Raw genomic sequence first — 24559 nt, 5'->3', positions numbered from 1 at the left:
AGAGAGAGAGAGAGAGAGAGAGAAAGAGAGAGAGAGAGAGAGATAATATTTACCATGTGAACTACAATGAAAAAAATATGAGAAAGATATGGTATATATTTTCTTTTTTGTGCAGGGGTTCCTTGAGACATGTAATTTATTTTAAGGGTTACACAAGAGTAAAAACGTTGAGAAACACTGATCTAATGTGTGCTTCTCTTTTTGAAAAAGATAATGAGGTGTATGATTTGATCAATTCATTTGGCTGTTGTTTTTTTCTTGTAGCTTAGGTGACTATGAAGAGGTTCCCTCATTTGGTTTGGTTTGTTGTTCTTGTAGTTGGAGGCAGAAAAGGATGATGAGGGGGCCCAGTGGGGATGGGGTAACATGTGCTTGTAAAACACTTTTATCATCATCATGATTTGTGAAAAAAAGTACATTCACCAAAGTTCTCAAAAATGAGAGCCAACTGATATGTAACACAGGAAAGCAGGTTCAGAAATAGTTGCAGGACGAATAATAATAATAATTTGTTGTACAGGCACAAAGCTCAAATCAGAGACAGGGCAGAGAGTCAGTTATATCAATCCGTAGTACTTGACTAGTATTTTATTTTATTAATCCCTAAAGGCTATATGATAAAGTTGACTCAGTTGAGTTTGACTCAGAAAGTAAAGAACTTAGCAAGGTATTCTTTTTGTTTGATACTCTAAGGTAGTGGTCCCTAACCAGGGTCCATATGACCCTTGGGGGTCAATATAAGGTTTTGTTGTTAAAATTTATGTTCAATAAATTGCTTATACTTCTACAATATGCACAATATTTTAACAATTTTCTTTATACAATTGCTAATATTTCATTATAAAAATATAAGAGGATTTTTTTAAACCTTGAATGGCTATGAGGGTCCTCCCAAGTAAAATAGGAATCAAAGGGGTCCACAAGTAAAAGAAATATGGTTGAGAACCATTGCCCTAAGAGATCTCACGCATCATCCCCATAATGTGTGGTACTTATTGCCTACAGCTAATTATGTGTGTAGGATTAAGTGTACTGCCACCTCTTACTTATCTAGTATGATATCTTCTTCATTTTCTATCGTGATAAAACAAAAAACAAATTCTGTTTTATCTTATAAAGTCTAACTCAGTACAGTTAAAAGAAGGACTGTCAGGAACTGATGGACATTATTGCTGACAAAACTGGATGCTCTTCCTGTCTCCCAAAATTCTCTTTCCAAACAAGGTCATATTTTCCCCCTAAGGTCAGACGAATTCTCACAGAAATTGCCAAAAAATGACACCATTTGTATTTTGGTGGAGTTTGTTTACAATCAGTGAGCAATAATATGCATGCACATACAGACTTACATACATATTGGACTTCTCGCATTTTGTCTATTAAATTTACTATCAAGGGGCTCAAGGTGCTGCACAGTTGGACTGAACCCTAAACCATGTGGTTGTAAAACAAACCACTTAACCACACATCAATGTTTGTACTTAATCTGATAATGGTTTCAAATTTTGGCACAAGGCCGGCAATCTCAAGGGAGGAGGTAAGTCGATTACATTGACCCCAGTACTCAACTGGTACTTATTTTATCAACTCTGAAAGAATAAAAGGCAAAGTCAATCTCAGTGGAATTTGAACTCAAAATGTAAAGATAGATGAAATGCTGCTAAGCATTTTGCCCAGCATGCTGGCGACTCTGCCGCCTCACCACTTTATGTACGTAATCTAATAATAATAGATGTTAAGTGTTGCTTTTAAAATGCATATAAATATTCAGATTCACTGCTCCTGATGTAAAAAAAAAAAATTTTAAGCCATGAAAAAGAGGGGAGGAAAAACAAAGGTAAAAAATTCCTTCTCTAAAAACTTTAATATTAGGTCACATTTGAGAATTCCTAAAGCAAAGTGAACAGATTTTATCACAGACATATTCTGTCCTTAAATTGTTGATTGATGACCCAGAAATAGTACAAGTTTGTAGTTACTTATACAGTGAATCTGAACTCTGTCTCAGAGACCAATGGTGATGACATTTGATATTAAATCTCTTGAAGGTCATTGGAATTTCAACTGGCTTCATTAATTTTGTGACTCCAAACAAAGCTAAAACTAAAAAAAGTTCTATTCTGGAATTTTCTGGTTGTTGTTTCACTGCCAAATACTCACTCACTGCCATGCCAAATTGAAAGGTTGTAGTAGTAAATATAAAGCATTAATGTTCCGAGATTAGTTAATGTTATAATTTCTTAAGTGATCCTGTTCTGGACTGTTAACTTCATTCTTAGATAATATATTTAAATTCAAAACATCACATGTTCATTCCCTGAATATATGCATTTATTTCAGTCTGGCCCCAACATATAAGAACCTTTAATTCTAAACCATGGATATTAATACCCTTTGTTTAGTTTTTAATGGTTCTTAGTTTTGATCCAGCCTGGAATAAGTTAGCATATTCAGGAATGAGACACCTGATGATGACTAGAGACTGAGACTAACTTTGTCTCTGGAGTCATCATAATCATAAGCATCATCATCATCATCACTGTCATTATTATTGTCATTGTCATCATCATCGTTGTTGTTGTCATCAATGTTTAAAATAAGAAAGCTAATGATAACTTTAAAGAGTAAGACTAATTAGCTCAGAGAGTTACCATTTTCTCAATATGTTGTTTTATATCTGAGTATTGCCTATCAAAACCTTAATATTTTCATCCTTTGATTAACCTTGTGAACAGTCGTGACAATCACATCCATTTCTTTATGCATGGTATTGATGACCTAATTAATATCTGGTACAAAGGAATCTCTTCAGATCTTTGAATTTACTGAAACTCACATAATTGTGGTTATGATTTGTGTCGAAGAGAACTTTATGACATATCTTAACCAGTTAAGACATGGACATAGACAATGTATCACCAGCTTTTAACCCTTTCAACTTCCCATACACAGGTTGGCTGATGTAATCAATTTACTATATAGCTCTCAGCAAAAATAACTATATAAGCAAATGAATAAGGACACATTTATTTACTCAGTTACTTAACCAGCTCAGTATAACACTCTCAACAAACAACTTCCTACTATTATTATTTTTATTTTATTTTTTAATGGGAAGCACATATTTTAAACCCTAAATCTTACAGCAACAAGTTCACAATAAAAAACAAGATGGCTGTCTCAATGTTTCATTCAGCTTTCTATATGTAACAGACCTGCAGAGCTACCTGGCGACTGCTATTGTATAATAACTGTTCTTCTTAAAAGTCCTCTTCCTAATGAACTAAAAGTAAAAATAGTATTATAAAAGCATATCAAATCTCACTTACTGTATCTATTTCTTCTCCCTTATCTCTCTCCCTTTCTCTCTCTCTCACACACATTCTAACATACATACATACGTGTGTGTGTGTGTGCTTGCTTGCTTCTCTGCTTATGTATATAAATAAGCATGAACCTAGCCTAACCATATTGCTCCCTCTACATACATATATGAATAATATGCATATATTTGGGTACATTGTGCGACTCAAATCCAGTGCGAATGTCACTCTTTGTGTAATTTTTCTACTTCAGTTGATAGCCATGACACATATACAGAGACTACAGACATATGATGTGTGTGTGTGTGTGTGTGTATCCTTTAAAACAATGGTCTAATATATACAAATAATAACAATATTAAAAAGATAGGAGTACTAATAATGGGGGCAGACAGTTACACAAAGACATTGAATTGTCATCAAATAAATGGTATTGTCAGCGCATAACAGTGCATGTGCTGACAACATGGATTTCATTAACTGCTTAATAGTACACTTCTATAGATGTAGGTATGGGTGTGTGTGGTTAAAAAAGTTTGCTTCTCAACAGCATTGATTGTAGTTCAATCCATCTGCACAGTAACTCTCATGATTATTTTCTACTAGAGCCCTGGGCCAGCCAAAGCCTTGTTAGGGAATCTGGTTGATAGAAACTGAAAGAAGTCTGTCATCATCCTCATCATCATCATCAAACATCCATTTTCCATGCTGGCATGGGTTGGACAGTTTGATATGGAGCTGGTCAGCTGAGAGCTGTCCAGACACTAATTGTCTGCTGTGATATGGTTTCTATGTTCATATTTGGGCTCTGTGAAAGTTGCTTGTTGCAAGTAGTGTTGCTGTCGTCACTTATCTTGTCAACAAATCACCCATTTGTTTCATACCTTCAAAAATTTATGAAATAAGAGCTCTTTACTTAAAAAACCAGTATGGATTAGCAACAGAAAGGGCACTAATATATTCATGTAACCTGTGCTAGCTCTGAAAAATGGACATGGAATTAACCAATTAATACACAACAAATTTCTTTTAGTTTGTGTGTGCCAAATTCACTAATAAATCTTTTATCTATCTGAGGTTATAATAGAAGACACGTGCCCAAGGTGTTGCACAGTGGGACTAAACCTGAAATCACAGGGTTGTGAAATGAATCTCTAAACCACACAGCTATGCTTGTGCCTCATATGCATGTGTGTGTGCTTAGTACACTCATTTAATCTGCAAGAACATGATGTAATAAAGAAGTATTCTCTTGAAGAACTGTTGTGGATCAACATCCAGTTGCACAATGAACACTCGCTGGAATGGGTGCAAATAACTACAATATCTAATTGTATAATATAGGGAACAAATGGTATAAATCCAATCTTGTGTTTGTCATACTTTTTTCACACACACAGATATATGCATATACACACACATACACACATGCTCATATATGTATATATATATATATATACACATGCACACACACACACATATATGCTTATGCATGTGTGTGTGGCATAATATTATTGTTTGGTACTTCCTCCAAAAACGACGACTAAGTTTATTCTTTATTCATTGTGTTTATTGTTCTCTCCATAAAACTGGTTGGATTTTCAAGAAGAGCATCCAGCTGTAAAACCTCAGATCTAATTATACATACTCTGATATACTAAAATGTTACCACACCTATTATACAATCAGCACCAATCTACCTTTATGCCAGTGCTAGGTGCATTTGGACCAGTGCCAAATATGACCAGACAGATTTGTCTAAATCCATACCATCACACAGAACTTGAGAGTAATTCCTTTGAGGGTGATGAAGGGAGATGATAATATCATTTTGATGATGATGCATGTGTGTGTGTGTGTGTCTATTTGTGCCTATGTTTGTGTATGTGTTTTATGTACATGCATGTAGCTGTGTAAAACGTATCCAATAGATATTAAGTACATATATTACAAATATCTCTGATATGTATTGTAGACAAATCTCTTTTGTTTGCATGTTTTTCTAAAATTGTTTACATGCACCTAAATGTGCACACGCACGCACACAGACACACATGCATGTGTGTGTGTGTGTGTGTGTATTTGACTAAACTTTGCAAATGCTTGACATAAGATACTTAATTTGTTTCATGAGGATATTAACAAACAACTGCTAAACCAAAGATTCTAAAACTCTGAGCTCTGTTGGTGATAATTATTCTTGCTTTTGTCAGATCAAACATACTCTCCACCCATCTCTCTCTCTTTCACACACACACACACACACATACACAGGTGTGTGCCAACACATATTTGGATTGTTCAACAATTTTGGCACTTGTCCGACAAAATGTTCATTCACTAACTGATACATTCAAGATCTTTACAAGTATTAAGTTCTGTTACAATAGTGGACTTGTTTGGTTTTTCTGATTTTTATTCTTTCAATTTGTTCATTCATTTTTTTGAGCATTTTGCATAGTCAGTGTTAAATACCACAGTTATCTCCTCTTCAGTAGTTTTACTGCATGACAAGGATGGAGCATAAATCATTAGATCATTGTTTTAGCCATCTCTGTTCTTTCTACCTTTAGTATTAAGTATGTTGACCTGAGATTTCGGACATTGTAAGCTGTTTGTTTTAATTCATTGATAGTGATTGAATGGAAGTTCTTATTATAAGTGGCAGAGCCAGCAGAATCGTTAGCACACCGGGCAAAATGCTTAGCAGTATTTCGTCTGTCTTTACATTCTGAATTCAAATTCCACCAAGGTCAACTTTGCTTTCATCCTTTCAGGGTCCATAAATTTAAGTAACAGTTGCATACTGGGGTCGATGTAATCAACTGGGCCCCCTCCCCCCCAAATTTCAGGCTTTGTACCTATAGTAGAAAGGATCATTTGTAGTGAAGGTGCATGGCTTAGTGGTTAGGGCATTCAGCTCATGATCATAACGTCATGAGTTCAATTCCCGGTGACGCGTTGTGTCCTTGAGCAAGACACTTTATTCCATGTTGCTCCAGCTGGCAAAAATGAGTAGTACCTGTATTTCAAAGGGCCGGCCTTGTCATGCTATGTGTCACGCTGAGTCTCCCTGAGAACTACGTTAGGGGTACATGTGTCTGTGGATTGCTCAGTCACTTGCATGTTGATTCATGAGCAGGCTGTTCTGTTGATTGTATCAGCTGGGACCCTCGTCATCATAACCAACAGAGTGCTCCCTTTTTTTCTTTTTTTCTATTAGTGGTAGTTGTTATTGTTGCTGATGCTGGTACCAGTGCTGGTGCCAATGATGGCATTTGTTACCTGCTAGCCCTACAGAAAAACTCTGTTTTTGGTAATCCGGTATCACTCACTAAAAAGTCCATTTAAATAACAAATCACAATTGTCCTCATCGTCCTCATCATCATTTTACATCTGTTTTTCAATGCTGGCATGGGTTGAACAGTTTGGCAGGAGCTAGCAAGCCAAGAGGACTGCACCAAGCTTCAATGTCTGCTTTTACATGATTCCTACAGCTGGATGCCCTTCCTAACACTAAATCCTAGATATGAAAAGACAAAAGAAAACAAATTGATATTTGCAATTGAAAGAATTTATGCAGTCTTGCTCATTGCACCTTATTCTTCAGATATAGGTAGGACTAGGGAGAAATATTCCCCATGACTTGTCATGACATGATGAAGCCATGGGGAGCAAGTGGAGGAACTAAGACAAAGGAAACAATGAATCATTAGTTTCTCTTAATAAATATATACTCTACAACATGCTTTGAAAACTCTTTCATTTGTAACCAAACTACATACATACATATATATATATATATATATATATATATATATATATATATATATATATATATATATATGTGTGTGTGTGTGTATGTATTCATATGTGAAGGCACATGGCCTAGTGGTGAGGGTGTTGCACTCATAGTCACAAGGTCATGTGTTCAATTCCCAAATCTTGTGGCAAGTTGTGTTCTTGAGCAAGGCACTTCATTTTGCTTTACTTGCAGGTGGGAGAGTGGCTGAATTGTTGTCGTGTCAGCAGAGATGCTTTACAGTATATCTTCCAGTGCTCTGCATTCCCAAGTCTAAGTCATGATAGCCAAAGTTCCAGTAATCTACTTAACAGTGGCCAGTGGAGAGTACGCACTCTCCCGGAGAGTGCTGGAGAAGGTTCACATTCACAGGCCTCCCCAAAGGCATACTACCACTAGACTAGAGATGTATACATATATATAGTTGTCTCAGCATGTGATTGCTAGTGAGTACATGCTACTGACGAAGCCCATCGAAGCAGAAATGCACTGGTTAATTCTTGTCTGCTGCTGATATATTATATTTGTGTTATTAAATACAATATGTCCATAAGAGATATCATCTCCAGATGAATACTGCAATAAATTTAGCTTCATGTGATGTATTTACATTAAGTATGATATACAGATTGCTATTTTAAGCTAATACTACTTCTATTGCATATAAAAGATATATAAATCTTTTACTTTTCCTCTCTTTGCAGGAACTGCTTAGTTGTACGATAAAAAAAGACATCCAATACACAGTGGTGAATCCTAAATTTCACCACTGGCGGACAGATGACAAACGATTTGGTCTTACTTTTGAAAGGTCGGGAGAAGCCCGAGCCTTCAATCAAGGAATCAAACATGTGCTTGCGGATCTCACAAAAGGTAAATTTTCTTGAATATTGTCATTGGTTTTTGCCATGAGAATTAAATATTTGGAGCTGTTTTGTAACCATGCTGGATAGCTCTCCAGATAATTCTATCATTTTTGCTTCTATCTACTCTCACTAACCACAAAATTGTATCTGTTTAAATTATTGTACTAAATGACTCCTGCACAGTTTGTTGGATCTTCTTTCAGGTATTTACATTGTGTTTTGTTTGCAAAATCCCACAAGTTATTTCAGTAGTCACCTGCAGTTAGACAAACACAGTAAGGAAAAAGGACATACACACTCACTCACTCACTTGCTCATGGAATATACCATAACAGACCATCACAGCTACAAGATTTGGAACCAAAAGTTAATCATAGTTCCTTATGGAAGTAAATAATAAAGGCTAGCAGGTCAAAACTTCAAAGCCACTGTCATCCCTTCTCTTGTAAAAGACATGCCTACATACACACACTTCATCATCATCATCGTTTAACGTCCGCTTTCCATGCTAGCATGGGTTGGACCAACACATATGTATAAAATACGCCATTGTGCAAGCACATCATAGAAATGGATTCAAATTTTAACACACATTTCACACAAGGTTCATTTTTTTAAGGAACAGAACTTATCATCTCTGCAATGGACCCCCACCCCTCACCCTTATCAGTACCTAGTTTTGTTGGTGTTGTTATTTAACCCCAAACCAAAACCATTCCAGCTTTGATTTGACTATGCTGTCATTTTTTTCAGGCACAATATAAAAGGACCTACATGGCTCAATGTGCCCTTCTTTTCAAAAGACTAGATATTATTTGTAAGGGAGTTGTTTTCTATTTCCAGCTGGCTGAGCTAGAAAATTAAAGAGTTCCTTATTGGCTTAGTCCAGTGGTTCCCAACCTTTTCACTACCAAGGATCCCTTTTATTTAAATGAGTTTTCCCACAGACCCCAGGATATTGGAAGGTCTGACAGCTTGACATGTTCGCAGACCCTCAGTACCACCTTTGTGGACCACAGGTTGGGAACCACTGGTTTAGTCAGTATCAAGTGGATTTTAAGTGTCATTGAAAAGTTCCTTCTTCAAGTAGATCCTTGCTTTCCATGCATTTACTTCTTGTGTCACATTACAGCCTAACTATATTACCTTTCAGCATTGTGAGATGAATCCTTTTGATATTAAATCACCTGAGACTGCCTTAGGTTTTATGGTACAGACTTCCTGTTTTAAAGTTATCTAAGTTAAAACTTCGTATTAAAACTTCGCATTAATTCATACTCCAAATGGTGACAGTTATTTTACTATATTCTTCATTATTTTACAAATTAATTGTAAGAAAGATTGCGTATTTCAACAGAAATATAGTAAGGAAAAGGTTAATACTGAAATCTTCAAGTAAGGCCACTACCTGCTGGATTTAGAACCCAGAAACATGCATAGACATAAAAATAAATGTGTGTCTCTGTGTATGTGTGCATCATTTTACATCTATTTTTCTAAGCTAGCATGAGTTGGACACATCTTACAGCATATCACTATTCATTACAGTCCTTCATTATTTGGCGCATATTGTAACAGTTACCAATCTTTGTTTTATTTTGCATGTAATTTTTTTTTTTTAATCAAATGTATTCCAAGTCATCCTGTTTTTGCCCTCGATGCAGGTTAACTAGGATCACATAATTAAAAGTAACCTTTTCAAATGATTGGGATAAGGTTTGATTTGAGGCAGAATTGGCTGCTCTATTTAGCATAAAGAATGACCGCATTGAGTTCCCCTCTGGCTGGTGTTTGAAATGTTTAGTATTCCTCCTCCCCTTCTCTTTATCATATTTTATTTTCCCATTCCCTTGTTTTCTATTACTTTTTTTCTTCATTTCCTACACCTCTCACCACAACCACCACCACTGTCTCTGTTTTCTTGTCTTCTTTTTCCACTTTCCCTTCACTTTCAGTCGTCTCCCCTTTTTCTACTCTCCTCTCTTTTGTAACTATGAGTATTTTCTTACAAATTTTTCAAATGGTGTTTTCATTTATTTTTTATTTTCAGAGAAGTGTCTGTCCTTTCTCATTTATTATTTTTTTTGCATATCCCCTTAAAAAATAATACCAAATATTAGAAAAAAATAAGCAAAAAGTTATAATAATAATAATAATAATAATAATAATAATAATAATAAGGTTAAGAAAAAGTCCTTGCTCTAAATTTCTCTGGGTTTATTATGCTGTAATATCCATCTCTTACATCTGCTCTTCATGTGCACTGTAACCCATATAACAAGCTGTTGAATGTGTCAGGCCGGCTTCACACACACAAACTTTTGACTTAATCTCTCTCTCTCTAATTTCCCACAATGCTTTTTGCTTTGTAAAGATTTTTTTTTAATGTACTTCTTTTTCCTAGTGTCTTCTCCCTCTCTTTCTCACTTTCTCTCTCTCCTTCTTTCTCACTTTCTCCCTTTTCCCTCTAAACTCTGTTTTCTTCTTCACCGTCACCTCCGCTCCTCTACTTCTGTTAATAACCATTTTTTTTCTGCTTCATATATTAATTTTTTTTAATTTTTAGTCTGTATTACCATAAACCTTTTTCTTGATATTTTATTGGGAGTTCTTCACTATCTTTCATCCTGCTATCATACCACCAACAATAACAAGCTGAAGCAACAAGGAACCTCTACATTGTCACATGACCTGAGCAACCATGTGACCCTCAAATCATAAAAAAGAACATTGAGTAATGTGGTCCTACATTTCCTGTACATAGAGGGAAAAGATATAATGGTCATAGCTGTAGTGCATTTGATATGGTCAAGACTGACCTGGGGCTAAACACAAACAGTAACCTCCACTAACTGTTCATTGAAACTTGGCGTTTTATTATGCTTCAAGAGAGAAATAAACCAAGTCTTTTTATTTTCATAGAAAAATAAAAAGGAAGAATGCATGGCTATGTGGTGGAAGAGCTCGCTTTAGGTTCATCTCAGTGTGCAGCACCTTGGGCAAGTGTCTTCTCCTATAGCCACAGGCCAACCAATGCCTTGTGAGTGAATTTGATAGATGGAAACTATATATGTGTGGAAACTATATAAGGTGGCGAGCTGGCAGAAACGTTAGCACGCCGGGCGAAATGCTTAGCTGTATTTCGTTTATCTTTACGTTCTAAGTTCAAATGCCACCTGGGTCGACTTTGCCTTTCATCTTTTCGGGGTCGATAGATTAAGTACCAGTTACGCACTGGGGTCGATGTAATCGACTTAATCCCTTTGTCTGCCCTTGTTTGTCCCCTCTATGCTTAGCCCCTTGTGGGCAATAAAGAAATAAGAAAGGAAACTATATATGTGTGTGTTTGTGGTGAGTTGATGGGTTTGTGTTTGTCCCTACCACCACCGTCTGATAACTGGTGCTGGTTTGTTTATGTCCCCTCACCCAAATTAGCAGTTCAGCAAAAGAGACCTATAAGGTACCAGACATTAAAAAAAAATACTGAAGTTGATTTGCTAGACTAAACATTTCGAGCTAGTGCCCCAGCATAGCCGCAGTCCAATGACAGAAACAAGTAAATAAAAGAAAACATATTGAGAGTTTTGAGTTCAAATCCTATCTAGGTTGCTCTTGCTCTCCAATTTTTTGAGGTTAATAAAATTATTATTAATCCTCAAGTAGTGGACTCAATATAATCAACTACACTCCTTAAAAGTGGGGACCTAGTGAAACTAAGGATATGAGATCCTTCTTGTCATCATTTTTACATGTTTTCTGTTTGCTTGCATGGGTTAGAGAAAACTTATTGAGGTAGATTTTCTATGGCTGGAGGAAGGCTCTTCCTGTCACCAGTGTGGTATTTCTTTCGCTAACAATTTTGATAGCTCACTGCCTTTGCACCAATTATGTATTAAGGTCTGTTAAATTAGTTCTACGTTATTTTGCAGCAATCATTCCAGCTATCTGCACAGAGTTCAAATCTCACTGAGATCAACTTTGTCCTTCATCCTTTCAAATAAACTATTAATCTTCTACTGGGATCAATTCTTCTCTTTCTCTAACTCTTTTGTTCTCTCTGCAGTAGAAATCAATGGTGGACAGACCTGGAGAGGGATGCTTTCACCAATTCTAAAATACCCAAAACATGTTGTATATCACAACAGTACCCCTATGACTCCATCAAGGAGTTAATGGTCCATGGCATATATGCACACACATGCATATATGTGTGTGTGTATCTCCTCTACAGCATGACACCTGTTTTTGTCCTTCTGTCATACCTTAACTGCTTATCACCTGTCACAGGACCACCCTCCCTCAGTACTACTCCTCACTCTCACTTGAAGTGAGTCTTGCCTTGCAAATTACTTTTAGTGCCATGTGACAAGCACCCAGTGCACTCTGTAAAGTGGTTGGTGTTAGGAAGAACATCCAGCCACAGAAATCATGCCTAGGCAGACAGTTGAGCTTGGTGCAGTCTTCTGGCTCACTGGCTCCTTTTGAACCATCCAACTCATGCCAGCATTGAAAACACATTAGACGATGATGATGATGATGATCACACACACACGTGTTTGTGTGTGTGTGTATGTATGTATAAGCAACCTTACTAACAATCTGCACTTCACTTTAACTACATATTGCAGGTAAAAGGAAGCATCATTAGTTCCCTTGTTTGCTTATATATAAAATCTGTGTGAGACAGGAGTACAAATATGAGTTCGTGTGTGTGTGCACATGTGCACGCATGTACTTCATGTGTGTATATGTATGTGTATAGGTGCACTCAAGCTCTTGCACTCTCTCTCTCTCTCTCTCCCACACTCACTCTCTCTCTTGTTCATTGTTGCTGTTGTTGTGTATTTATTTTCTTTGTTGTGGGCCAACTAGTGGCAATTGCCTAAAAAAGCTACAATTAGCATAGAATAGAATTAGTTTCCAGCTGATGTAAGAGGAAAAAACATCTATAAATAGCATCTAATGGAGCTTGCCTTTGTTGTACTGTTATTTTGTAGGGGGAGGAGGAGGGGGAGGGGTGGTGGTGGTGGTAATGATAGTAGTGCTGTGATGGTGGTAGTAATGGCACTGGTGGTGTAATAAAGGTATTTTATGGTGGTGGTGGTGGTGGTGGTGGTGGTGATGTGTGATGATGATGTAGCTGTGGTGATGATGAGTGGCAGTGGTGATGTAATGATGTGGTGGTGGTGGTAGTTTTACTTTGAATTGCTTCTTTTACACATATTGAGCCATGTGACTCTGTGTGTGTGTGTATTGTTGATGGCAATGAGTGAGAGTAGAGTGACAAGTGGTAGGGAGGTAGATGCATAGTACTACTAGTGGTGATGATGATGCTGTGAAAAGTAGGAAAAGAGATAGAGAGGGAAAGAATGTACGAGGAGGGGGAGAAGAGTACATTGAAAAAAAATTAAACTGTCCTGTTAGTATAATTTAGTTGAAAAAAAATGTAAGCAGTGACACATAAAGTCTAGTAAATCTATAAGTTATTTGTGTGTGTATGTGTGTGCTTAGACACATACATAGTTAGCAGATATAGATATTCACATGATGCATGGCTAAAATGACTAAAATAATGTATGGTGCTCCAGCATGATCACAGCCGCATAGCTGTAACAAGTAAAAGGATAAGTTCTAGGACTTTTAGGGCCAATTACCCAGTTTTCATGCCATATAAATGGACAGGATCATAACACTGTCCTCTGAGCAGAATGCCAGTCTGTCGCAAGGTTGTTCATTTACAGCTGAGTGGACTGAGCAATGTAAAATGAAATATTTTGCACAAGAAACACAACAAACCACCTGGTCCTAGAATCGAATCCTCTACCTTGCAATTGTGAGTGCAACACCTTAGCCACTAGACCACACACACCTTCATACATACATACATACATATATATATACATATGTGTGCATATATATGTTTGTGTGTGTGTGTGTGTGTGTGTATATATATATATATATACATACATATATATATATAGAGAGAGAGAGAGGTAGGTACTTTGACAGATATTCCTGAAAAGCCATCAATATTATTTAGTGGCAATATTCTGTGTGAAACCAATGGTAAACAATAAGAAATTGCTACAACTTCATTTTCTCAGACCAGGCAGTACATTCGCTAGTAAGGAAATTTTCCCATATCTTTTGGTCATATAAAATGGCCTTGACTATATTGTTCCATACTTAATTTTATTTATTTATTTCCAATTTTACTATTGAACATTTACCCATCCATTACTGTAATTGTTGATCACAAGAGGCCTTCTTACTAACCTTTATCTTAGTTGATAACTGACGGTACATTTAACTTTTTTCTCATGGTTTAATGTCATTCCAAAATACCGTTGCCACTACTACTACTGCTGCAACTACTACTACTACCACTACTACTACTACTACTACCACCACCAATAATAATAATTATAATTATAATGTGGTGAGGTCTGGGGTGGATGCAAACTCTAAGCAATAAAATGAAAATAAAAGGAAAAGCTGTGACCCTGTTATCATTTTATATGAAACTATTTTATCTTGTTAGTAATGCTGAATCCTGTAAAAGAAAGGCATAAACATACCAACCTCCCATTTTGTTCCCTGAAAATTGTAAGGTCTTTGCATACTCATATTGTTGGGGTTAGTAACAGCTTACTAAAGGATATGTTTCCATCAAGTTGATATGTTCTTCATTGGTACTGTCAATGCAGTTGTAGTTCTATGGTTTTGGGTTTGAGCCCATTCAACATCATCATCCTTATTTAATGACTGGATTTCATGCTGATGTGTGATGGAGAGTTTGACAAGATCTGACAACTCAGAAAGCTGCTTCATATCCCACTGTCTACTTTGGTGTGGTTTCTATGGTCCAGTGCCCTTCTTAATGTCAACCACTTAACCACTTTACTTGGTGTAATTTTTCATGGCACCAGCACAAGTGGTGATTACCTTGTAACTTAGAAGGCAAAGGACCTAAAGTAGCCCCTATAACTGAGGGAGAATAGAAGAGAGAGTGAACAATGATTTTAAGCAGAGGAATAAGGGATGGAATAAGAAGAGAGGATGGGAGCATATGGCAAGGAATAGGGAAGAGGGAAAGGAAATGATGCTACTGTGTATCATTTTAGGTGAGTGTCTTATACCACAATGCCTTCAGTCGATAAAAGCCCTGTGATTGAAATTTTGGGAGACAGAAACTGGGTAGAACTCCAACAGAGGGAGAGAGAGACTCTTCTTGTTCTTGAGTCACAGACTTGATCTGTGGCCTGATTTATCACCACTTCCTGACCCCTTGGTACTTTTAGTAGCCATTGAGTGACTTCTAGGTTCACATGTATGGATCAGGTCTTTTGTTTAAGGAAAACTTTGTCACTTCTTCAGACTGAGCTATTAAAAATAAAAATAATAAAAACTACTACCAAATGAAAATTAGAAATATTTACTGTTATTGATAAAGGAGAAGTTTTGTATCTTCTTTCGTGCCATCATACACACAACTGCAGTAAATCCTTCTCACCCAAGCATAACTGAAGTGAGTGTAAGAGGCAAGGGAGGAAACTTTAATCAAGGAGGAGCTGAAAAGTCAAAAGCTTTTCATCACTCTGGTGAAGGCTTCCCTTCTGTCACTGCTATCTCCCAAGTTAGCAAATGCAGTGAGAAAGAGCTGGTTATGGGCCACTTCCTGCTCCTTATCAACTCTTAACTTGAGAAAGCTGCATAGAGATGAGAGAGGGTGGTGGTGAGGTCTAAGTTTATGGATGGTGGTAAATCTGTAAGAAAAGAATAGGCATTCTGCTCCAATTCTATTCTGCTCTGTTATTAAGATTGATGGGACGTGCATCTGTGAGTTAAAATCTCTACTGTCCCTTCTTGGTGAATGCTCTCATTTTTAGCACTACCACTGAAGACATCTTGAAATAGCGAGTGGGGAATGGGAGGTATGCATTGGAAACTGTCAGCTTGTGTTGCAACAGGATGGAGTGGGTAAGTTGTTTGGGATATTAGAGCAGACATATCTTTAATGACAAACAGAAGTGTTGCAAAGTGAATGCAAACTTCTTCTTTGTCTGTCTGATTCTCACAGTTTCAATTGCTGTGGTTGTCTCATCTTCTTTCTCATATCATTCCTCACTCCACTTACTGCCACCTAGTGATGATATCTACTGTCTGCTTCAATAATGCCCCCCCCCCCCGAAATCTTCGATGTTAGACTTAGATCCATTTCCCAGTCATCACCTGCCCTTTTAAGTGCCTTTAGCAGAGTTCACTTAGTTGCAAGCATTTGGATCAGCTCACCTGTCTCAGGATAACTGAAATATGTTGCTACTTTGTGATGTTTTTTTTTTTTTATATATCTTTGATTTAGTCAGGGCAGTGAGGCTGCTCAGCTCCCATAGTTCTTTACAGAACCTCCAATACTAATGAAAGGGAGGGAGGAATTTATCCCTAGCATGGCAACAGAGTGGCCTCTGTTAAAGGCACCCAAGGGATAGGTAGTGTCATTAGACCAGGTGACTGATTTAAGTTTATTACCCAAGGACAGGAACAGTCCCTTCAGTGGGCCTCCGCATAGTTTCCATCTTCCATATTTGAGTTGACTCCAGGTTATGGTAGGAGACACTTGACCAAGTAAAGAATTGAACCCACTGAACTGTAAAGCTAACTTCTTGACTACAGAGGCATACCTTTGCTCATGAAGAATGGTTAGCTTTGTCAAGATGGCTACAGAAAAGACAAATATTATAACCAAATATTCTATCACACTTTTAGATAACTTTATCTAAGACCATATAATAGACCATACTGAAAGTAAATTAAATTAACATAGGACTAGAGTATGTGGAGAAATTATGTCCAATTGTGTATTGTGCAGTATTTCAAATGTTTTCCAGATTATGGAATATACGAAGATGTTTCTTTCTATCCCTGATAATAAATAAGTGTATACTCTTTCTATAAAGAATTTAGTTCCCAAGCCCACCCACTCATCAAAAGCTATCTTTTTGGTAAGAACATCTACTTAGTAACCACAAGCTCTGATGCAGGCTTGGCAGAACTACTAATAGTGGGTGCAGTTGGAATAGGAAAAAAAAATTAGAACAGATTTAGGCTGGGTGTTAATGATGGGATGGTTCTAAGGCAGCTTGGAAGAAAATTGTAAATCTTATAAGGTGCGTAGATGTTATGAAGTACTTTCTCAGTTTGTTCACTGATTAGATGTTGTACACTGAAGCAAAGGAAATAAGAGTTATTCATTGCTCACACCTGGGGTTTTATCTGTGTGTTGTAATTAGAGTAAGAAAACAACCCACCTATCAAGGTCTTTTGGTGTTGTCAGATAATATTTACTGCCATCATTTTAAAATTCTCAATAAAGCATTAGCTGACAGAACGTAGAATGTGGTCTGACATTCAAACAATATATCAGAGCTACCAGATTTATTTAATCTGTGAAGGGTGCACTAGACCATTCAATTCATTAACCTCGTTATACAGGTTTTCTTGATCATATCTGAGTAAAACTACCCAACAATATAATATTCAGAGCTAGATAACACCATGGATGACATTTGAAAGACAACTCATTTCAAGTACTTCATCAGTGAAAATTGTGCTATACGATACTAAGTAGGGTTACCCAATAAAAACATAGCATGTCTGTTTTATGTTTATGCACACTGGTTATCTGGCTGTCTCCTGTATTGACTAAAGGAAAATTACAGTAGCCAGTCATTGATTATTATTGTCATTTTTTTTCTCCAAGTGTTTCTAATTAGATTTTTAATGCTCACTGTATTAAATGTTAACACTTGCTTAGATCTACAAACACAGGCTGGATATATATTGAGCTACAACCCCTATTCTTTATCATTTTAACATGTTCTTTTCTGTGTTTGCATAGACCAGACAAGATTGAAGCAGAACTTCTATGGCCAGATGCTCTTCCTGTCACTGACCCTTGCCTGTTTCCAAACAAGTTGATATTTTCTCCTTGTTTAGACATGTTTCATGAAAGGGTGCAAACAAATGTCACAACGTGTATAGTTGTAAAATTTGTTTACAATTAGCATGCAATGTCAAGACAAGGAAACACACATGCACACACATCTACATATGTGCATACTTATGAATAAAATTTGACTAAAGCCTTGTGAATGAAGTTGGTAGATAGAATTATGTAATGTGAGTTTGTAAGTATATACATATATACATGCATACATACCAGGATTTTGTTTACCAAATTCATTCACAAGGCTTTAGTCAGATTTAATACAATTAGATTTCATAATGATAAAAGTTGCATAGTCTAAAGACAAACCAAATATTTAGCGATCTACTTTTGTTTTACTCATAAGTTTCATCAATTTGGAAAAGTTTGTGTGTTGTGTGGTCAGAAAAAAATATGACATTTCAACAATGACCCTTGTATTATTAATGTCCTTGTTTACTGTTAACCAGAGCAGAATAAAGAATGTTAAAGGAAAGAGATAAGAGAAGTATGTTCCCTCACAAATATGCAGAGATGAGGTGTAAGTGGTATCAACAAGGGACCAAAAAATGAACTCAGTTTGCAGAGAGTTTAGGGAGCCTGGAACATTGTTTATAACTGGTGAAAGTTAGGAGATATAATTACATTTTGTAAGGTCTGAAATTATATTTTTAAAATTCACAATTGCACTAAGAACCATTATTAAAAATCTAGGACTCTAATTACATTTCTAAAGTCTGTAATTACAATTATAAGAAATATAATTTTTATTACTGACTGTAATAATTACATTCTCAAAAGTTAATAATTACATTTCCTAAAGGCTATTATTACATTATTGAAGTCTGGTCTCAATCATTCCTTAAAGTTCACATTACACCCACTGAAAGATGTCATTCCAGCCCTTATTTCATGATGTTTTTTATGAATAAGTACTTTTATGCTAAAACCTCTCACAATATGTGTATCCCTACACCAGGAATAAGTACTTTTATGTCAAAACTGTTTTCCTCTCATAATATGTGTTTCCCTGCATTAGCACTGAACTACAAATTCTTGAAAAGCACTGCTTACGACTCTGCTTTTCGCAAAAGAAGTATAACAAACTTCAATGACCACAGTGAAGTGGGAGTGAGTTCAAAGATTTGCTTATCATCAATATATCTAATTATTGTTGTCATTTTATTGCCATTTTTGTTTCTATGCTAACATAGCTTGAATTGGTATCAATGTCTCACAACCACCAGGACATCACTTCACCACCTAAGAACTTTTGTGTCACCATCCACTGAAATCCTTTGTCCCAATACTGGCCATTTTCATTTTCATGATCTTGGTTTTTTTTTTTCTTTTTAATCTATCTCTATTCACTTACACAGTTCCCATAACTTTCTAACATCTTTTCCATTAATTTTAGATCTTTTATTAACCTCTTTAGATAGTTTTGCCTCATGTTTGGATGAATTAAGATGAGATTGAATAAACATGAGCATAGCTCCACTCTCAAGAGAAGTTTCTCTACAACAAAATATTACAACTAGTGTTGTTCTATGTTTGTTTATACATTATAAATGTTATGCACATCATTATTTTAATCTAATGAAACAGTTCAAGTGTATATATTGATTTATGTTTGGCCTGCCCAAGTTTCTCACAAATCAATGAATGTTTTGTTTGCTGGTTTCTATATCAGAGCAAAAATGTCAACTTAGTTTAGAATGTCTGGGGATGTAGTCACTGATGAGACCAAATCTGGTTGAAACACCAGTGTCTGATGATCTGCCAATGATATTTTCAGTAAGATCTGTTTTTCATACATTAAAGTTTTTTAAGAGAAGTTTCTTTCAGACAAAATATTACAGCTAGCATCATTCTACATTTATATATATATATATATTATCTTACACACATCTATTTTAATATAATGCTGTTCCGAGTGTGTATATTGATGTATACGTATGTTTATATATATGTATGTGTCTATGTCAGTATATGTGTATGTATGTATGTATGTACATATATACATACCACACATGCTCACTAGAATTAGTTTAAATTTTAACCAAGACCTCACAAATAGTAACTACAAAAAAATTGGCTATCATTCATTCATTCATTCATGACTTTCTACCCCTCCGCCTTCCACCCTCTTGTACCCCTCCTCATCCATACTCTTGTGCTATCACCATCTCATCTCAAAACCTTTCTGTCTACCCACACACTAGTAACTTCCTCACCACCACCACCAGAACTAAATACTATTTTGACTTCCTTTTCACTTTGCATTTCTTTTTCCTGTGTGGGTTAAAGGGAATTCTTATTTTATTCTATTTTGAGTTTGTTAGGTTTGTTGTTTTATAAAGAAGGTTTGTCTTGTGTTATCTCTGAGGTTCATCCCTCTTTTTTACCTTTTACTTCCAAATCTCTTCCATGCCACATTCTTTACCAATTTATATTATTATTATTATTATTATTTCACAGTCTTTTCTGTTTCTTTCTCTTCATCTTGTAAACCCCTACATAAATTGTAGACCGTCCTAGTGATACCCCCTCATTTATGCCCTTGTGGCTAATAAAAGAAATTATCATCATTATTATTATTTGGGGCGTTCTTCCTCTAGCAAATTCCTCTTCTCATCTTTTCCTCCCTCTTTACATTCTCATCTTGTCTTGCTCCCATTTTACACCTTCTTCTTCACTTCTCACGAAATTTGCTGGAGAAAGTGAAAAACACATACACTTTATGAAGCTGTTAGAGGTTAATACACACACACACACATCATCATCATCATCACCATTAAACAGCCATGTTCCATGTTGGCATGGATTGGATGGTTTGACAGGATCTAATGGATCCAAGGGACTGCATTGTACCCCAATGTCCATATAGTTTTGGGTTCAGTCCCACTGCATGACACCTTGAGCAAGTGTCTTCAACTATAATTCCAGACTGAGCATAGCCTTACAAATAAATTTGGTTGACAGAAACTTTATGGAAGCCTGTCATATGTGTATGCATGCATGTGTGTGTGTTTGTGTCTGTGTTTGCCCTCCTCCATTCTGACAACTGATGTGGGTCTGTTTACATCCCTGTAACTTAGTGGTTTAACAAAAAAGAGTGATACAATAAGTACCAGACTTTAAAGAAAAACAAGTACTGGAATCAATTTGTTCAACGGAAACAAGTAATAGAAGATATATAATGAAAATAAGTTGGGACAACTGTCATGCTGATGACACTTATTGAGACAGAAACATATTCATGAAAAGGCGGCGAGCTGGCAGAAACGTTAGCATGCCAGGAGAAATGCTTAGCAGTATTTCATCTGGCTTTACGTTCTGAGTTCAAATTCCGCCGAGGTCAACTTTGCCTTTTATCCTTCCAGGGTCGATAAATTAAGTACCAGTTACGCACTGGGGTTGATGTAATCAACTTAGTCCTTTTGTCTGTCCTTGTTTGTCCCCTCTATGTTTAGCCCCTTATGGGCAATAAAGAAATAAGAAACATATTCATGAATGTCCTCTTATCTCAAGATAATAAGCAAGCCTGTACTTTTCCTGGATAGCATGTCATCTTCCAAGGATTCTTGATTTTTTCATTTGAAACTGGTCATAATTGCCATTTGGTAATTAAGACACAACCTCTAGGGGCAGAGATAATTTTAATAAATCGAGAATTTATGTTGTATGGTATTTCATATATCTATATTTATCTATATTGTTCCAATACATGCCACTACCCGCTCTGACTTATTTCTCTTATCTCATGTTTGTTTTATATCATGGAGGCAGTGACAAGACCTCTGGCAAAACACCATGCTTGCGTAGACCCATCAAGCCAAGTGAGACCGTAGTGATGACCGATGGTGGTGCCAGTGACATGCAAAAAAACACCCACTACACTCTTGGAGTGGTTGGCATTAGGAAGGGCATCCAGCTGTAGAAAACTTGCCACAGTTTTCGGTCAAACTAGCCAATCCATGCCAGCATAGAAAGCAGACATTAAATAATGATGATGGTGGTGGTGGGGATGGTCTGACTAAATTTGACAGTTTCTGTTGCCAGTGCCCCTGGACTGGCTCTTGTGCGGGTGGCACATAAAACACACCATTTTGAGCGTGGCCGTTGCCAGTACCGCCTGACTGGCCTTCATAGGATTTTCGAGCGAGATCATCGCCAGTGCCCCTGGACTGGCTCTTGTGCGGGTGGCACATAAAATACACCATTTTGAGCGTGGCCGTTGCCAGTACCGCCTGACTGGCCTTCGTGCAGGTGACACGTAAAAGCACCCACTACACTCTCTGAGTGGTTGGCGTTAGGAAGGGCATCCAGCTGTAGAAACTCTGCCAAATCAGATTGGAGCCTGGTGTAGCCATCTGGTTTCACCAGTCCTCAGTCAAATCGTCCAACCCATGGAAAGCGGACGTTAAACGATGATGATGATGAAAAGAAAATTCAATATCCCATCCAAAAAGAAAAGCATTTTAAAAATATCAACTAGATTTATGTCTGGGAGAAAGCAGTTTACTTCTCGGCTTCCACTGTGGCCAACGAATTTGGAATCTGGCACATGCATTCCTCACCGTGTCCCTGGGAAGATCTTTGAATACCTCTTTGATCTTGGGCCACCAGCTTGGCCCTGGTTGTTGCAAGCAGAGCAGTTGCTGTCTTTCTCAACTGCATCCCACATGTGTATAAGCTGTAACACTAGCAATCAAAACTAGATGTATAATTCTTTGTTACAGAAACAGCTGTAAGCTCAGCAAAGTGACTACACAACTCCTGTTCTTTTGTCATTTCATTATTGATTATATGTATGTATTTTTGTCTATGTATATACATATATTTTGAGAGAGGCAGACCCAGATTAAGTGATGTGTACTTTACTACTACTACTATTGCTACTATAGTGGAGGATATTCCTGAAGATGTTACACAGTGAGATCAAACCCACAACAATATGATCACTAAGCAAACTTCTTAACCACATGGTTTCAGGTTCTGTCCTAGTAGTAGTAGTGGTAGTGTTAGTGGTGGTGATGATGGTGGTGTTTCAATATTAAGAAAATATAAAATAAAAAGCCAGAGTTGTTAGGCTTGATAGGATGTTGGTTGGTTGGCTGGTTGGTCGGTTTGTTGGTTGGCTGGTTGGTTGGTTGGTTTGTTGCCAGGTTGTGGTGGATAAGGAAACCAGAGCTAAAGTTATGTGGAATAAGGCTGTTAGTAGCAATATGTCCTCTAGAAATATCAACAGGATGTCAGCCCTAAAAACAATATGGCCCACTGCTGCTGCTGCCACAACCCAGCTTGCCTGTCTGGCTGTTTACCTATTTTCTCCCTTTTCTCCCCTCTATCTACTGCCATAGGGGTAAGAGAGGGTGGCAGGAAGAGGCTGGCAGGGTGCAGAGAAAGAATTAGTAGCTAATCAACATGGATGTTATTGGTGGGTTTTGGAAGGGGTGCGAGGGTAGGATATTTGGTTTTTGTTAAAAACTGAAACAGGAAAACCATCTTGCTCGCTACCTCCTGCCTTTACTTTTGCTGACTGGTATATTTCTCTCTCTCTCTCTCTCTCTCTCTCTCTCTCTCTCTCTCTCTCTCTCTCTCTCTCTCCCTCTCCCCCAGTCTCCCTCCTGCTTAAAACAGCAAAAACAAAAAAGTAAAACATGGTACTTCCAAGTCTGGTGATATTGGTAAAAGTTCTTGCTCAGTTACATTTGAGCTACATACATACATACATACATACATACATGCATGCATACAAAGATACATACATAATACACACACTCATGTGTGTGTGTGTGTGTGTACCTTCACTAAAACATGTATATTTGGTGTCAAAATTATCATTTGATGTCCATGTTCCATGTTGGGATGGGTTAGGGAGTTTGAAAAGATCTATCTGGCCTGAGGATTGCATTGTGCTCTAATGTCTGTTTTGACATGGTTTCTGGAGCTGGATGCCTTTTTCAATATTTCAATAAAGCAATTCATTAATCAATGAATACAAAAGCTTCACACATAGTAGAGACCTGGAAAATTCAACTTTGGACTAGTATTTCCTTGACAGTAAGAAGTAGATACAAAGATACAAAAATGCACTGTGATGTATACACACACATTTAGAAACACACACTCTCTCTCTCTCTCTCTCTCTCTCTCTCTCTCTCTCTTACACACACACACTGTGTCTAAACCCCTTTCTATAAAATAACCACCAGATCCAAATAAGTACTGGATTTGATGTAAACAACTCAAAACCATTGAAGGTGTTGTCCTGGTTTGGTCACAAAATCATTGACTTCAACCAGGAAAAATATAAAACCATACAATATGTGCATGCTTCTGCATAACTTTTCTCTACAAAATTTTGTTGATAAGCCTTCATCAATGAACCCAAGGTTGTAGTGGAAGACATTCCTCAAGATGTTGCACAGTGAGATCAAACCTACAATGTTATCACTAGGCATACTTCTTAACCACATCATTTCAGGTTCTGTCCTACTGTGTATATGTATGTATATGCACATATATATATATATATATATATATATATATATACATATATATATATATATATAC

General features: G+C 36.8%; 1 protein-coding gene across 1 annotated transcript in view; it reads left to right on the top strand.

Annotated features, from left to right (window-relative positions):
• LOC106876307 (sprouty-related, EVH1 domain-containing protein 2) overlaps window positions 1–24559 on the top strand; it is a 195420-nt gene that overhangs the window by 141780 nt on the left and 29081 nt on the right. Inside the window, exon 3 of the mRNA XM_014924802.2 lies at window positions 7831–7999. Within this exon, the coding sequence (XP_014780288.1) occupies window positions 7831–7999 (169 nt within the window). The remainder of the gene's footprint in view (window positions 1–7830; window positions 8000–24559) is intronic.

The sequence above is a fragment of the Octopus bimaculoides genome, chromosome 4 (assembly GCF_001194135.2).
Source record: "Octopus bimaculoides isolate UCB-OBI-ISO-001 chromosome 4, ASM119413v2, whole genome shotgun sequence".
In the NCBI taxonomy this organism is placed as follows: Eukaryota; Metazoa; Mollusca; class Cephalopoda; order Octopoda; family Octopodidae; genus Octopus; species Octopus bimaculoides.
The sequence above is the reverse complement of the archived record's forward strand: the minus strand, read 5'-3'. Positions and strand labels throughout refer to the sequence as shown.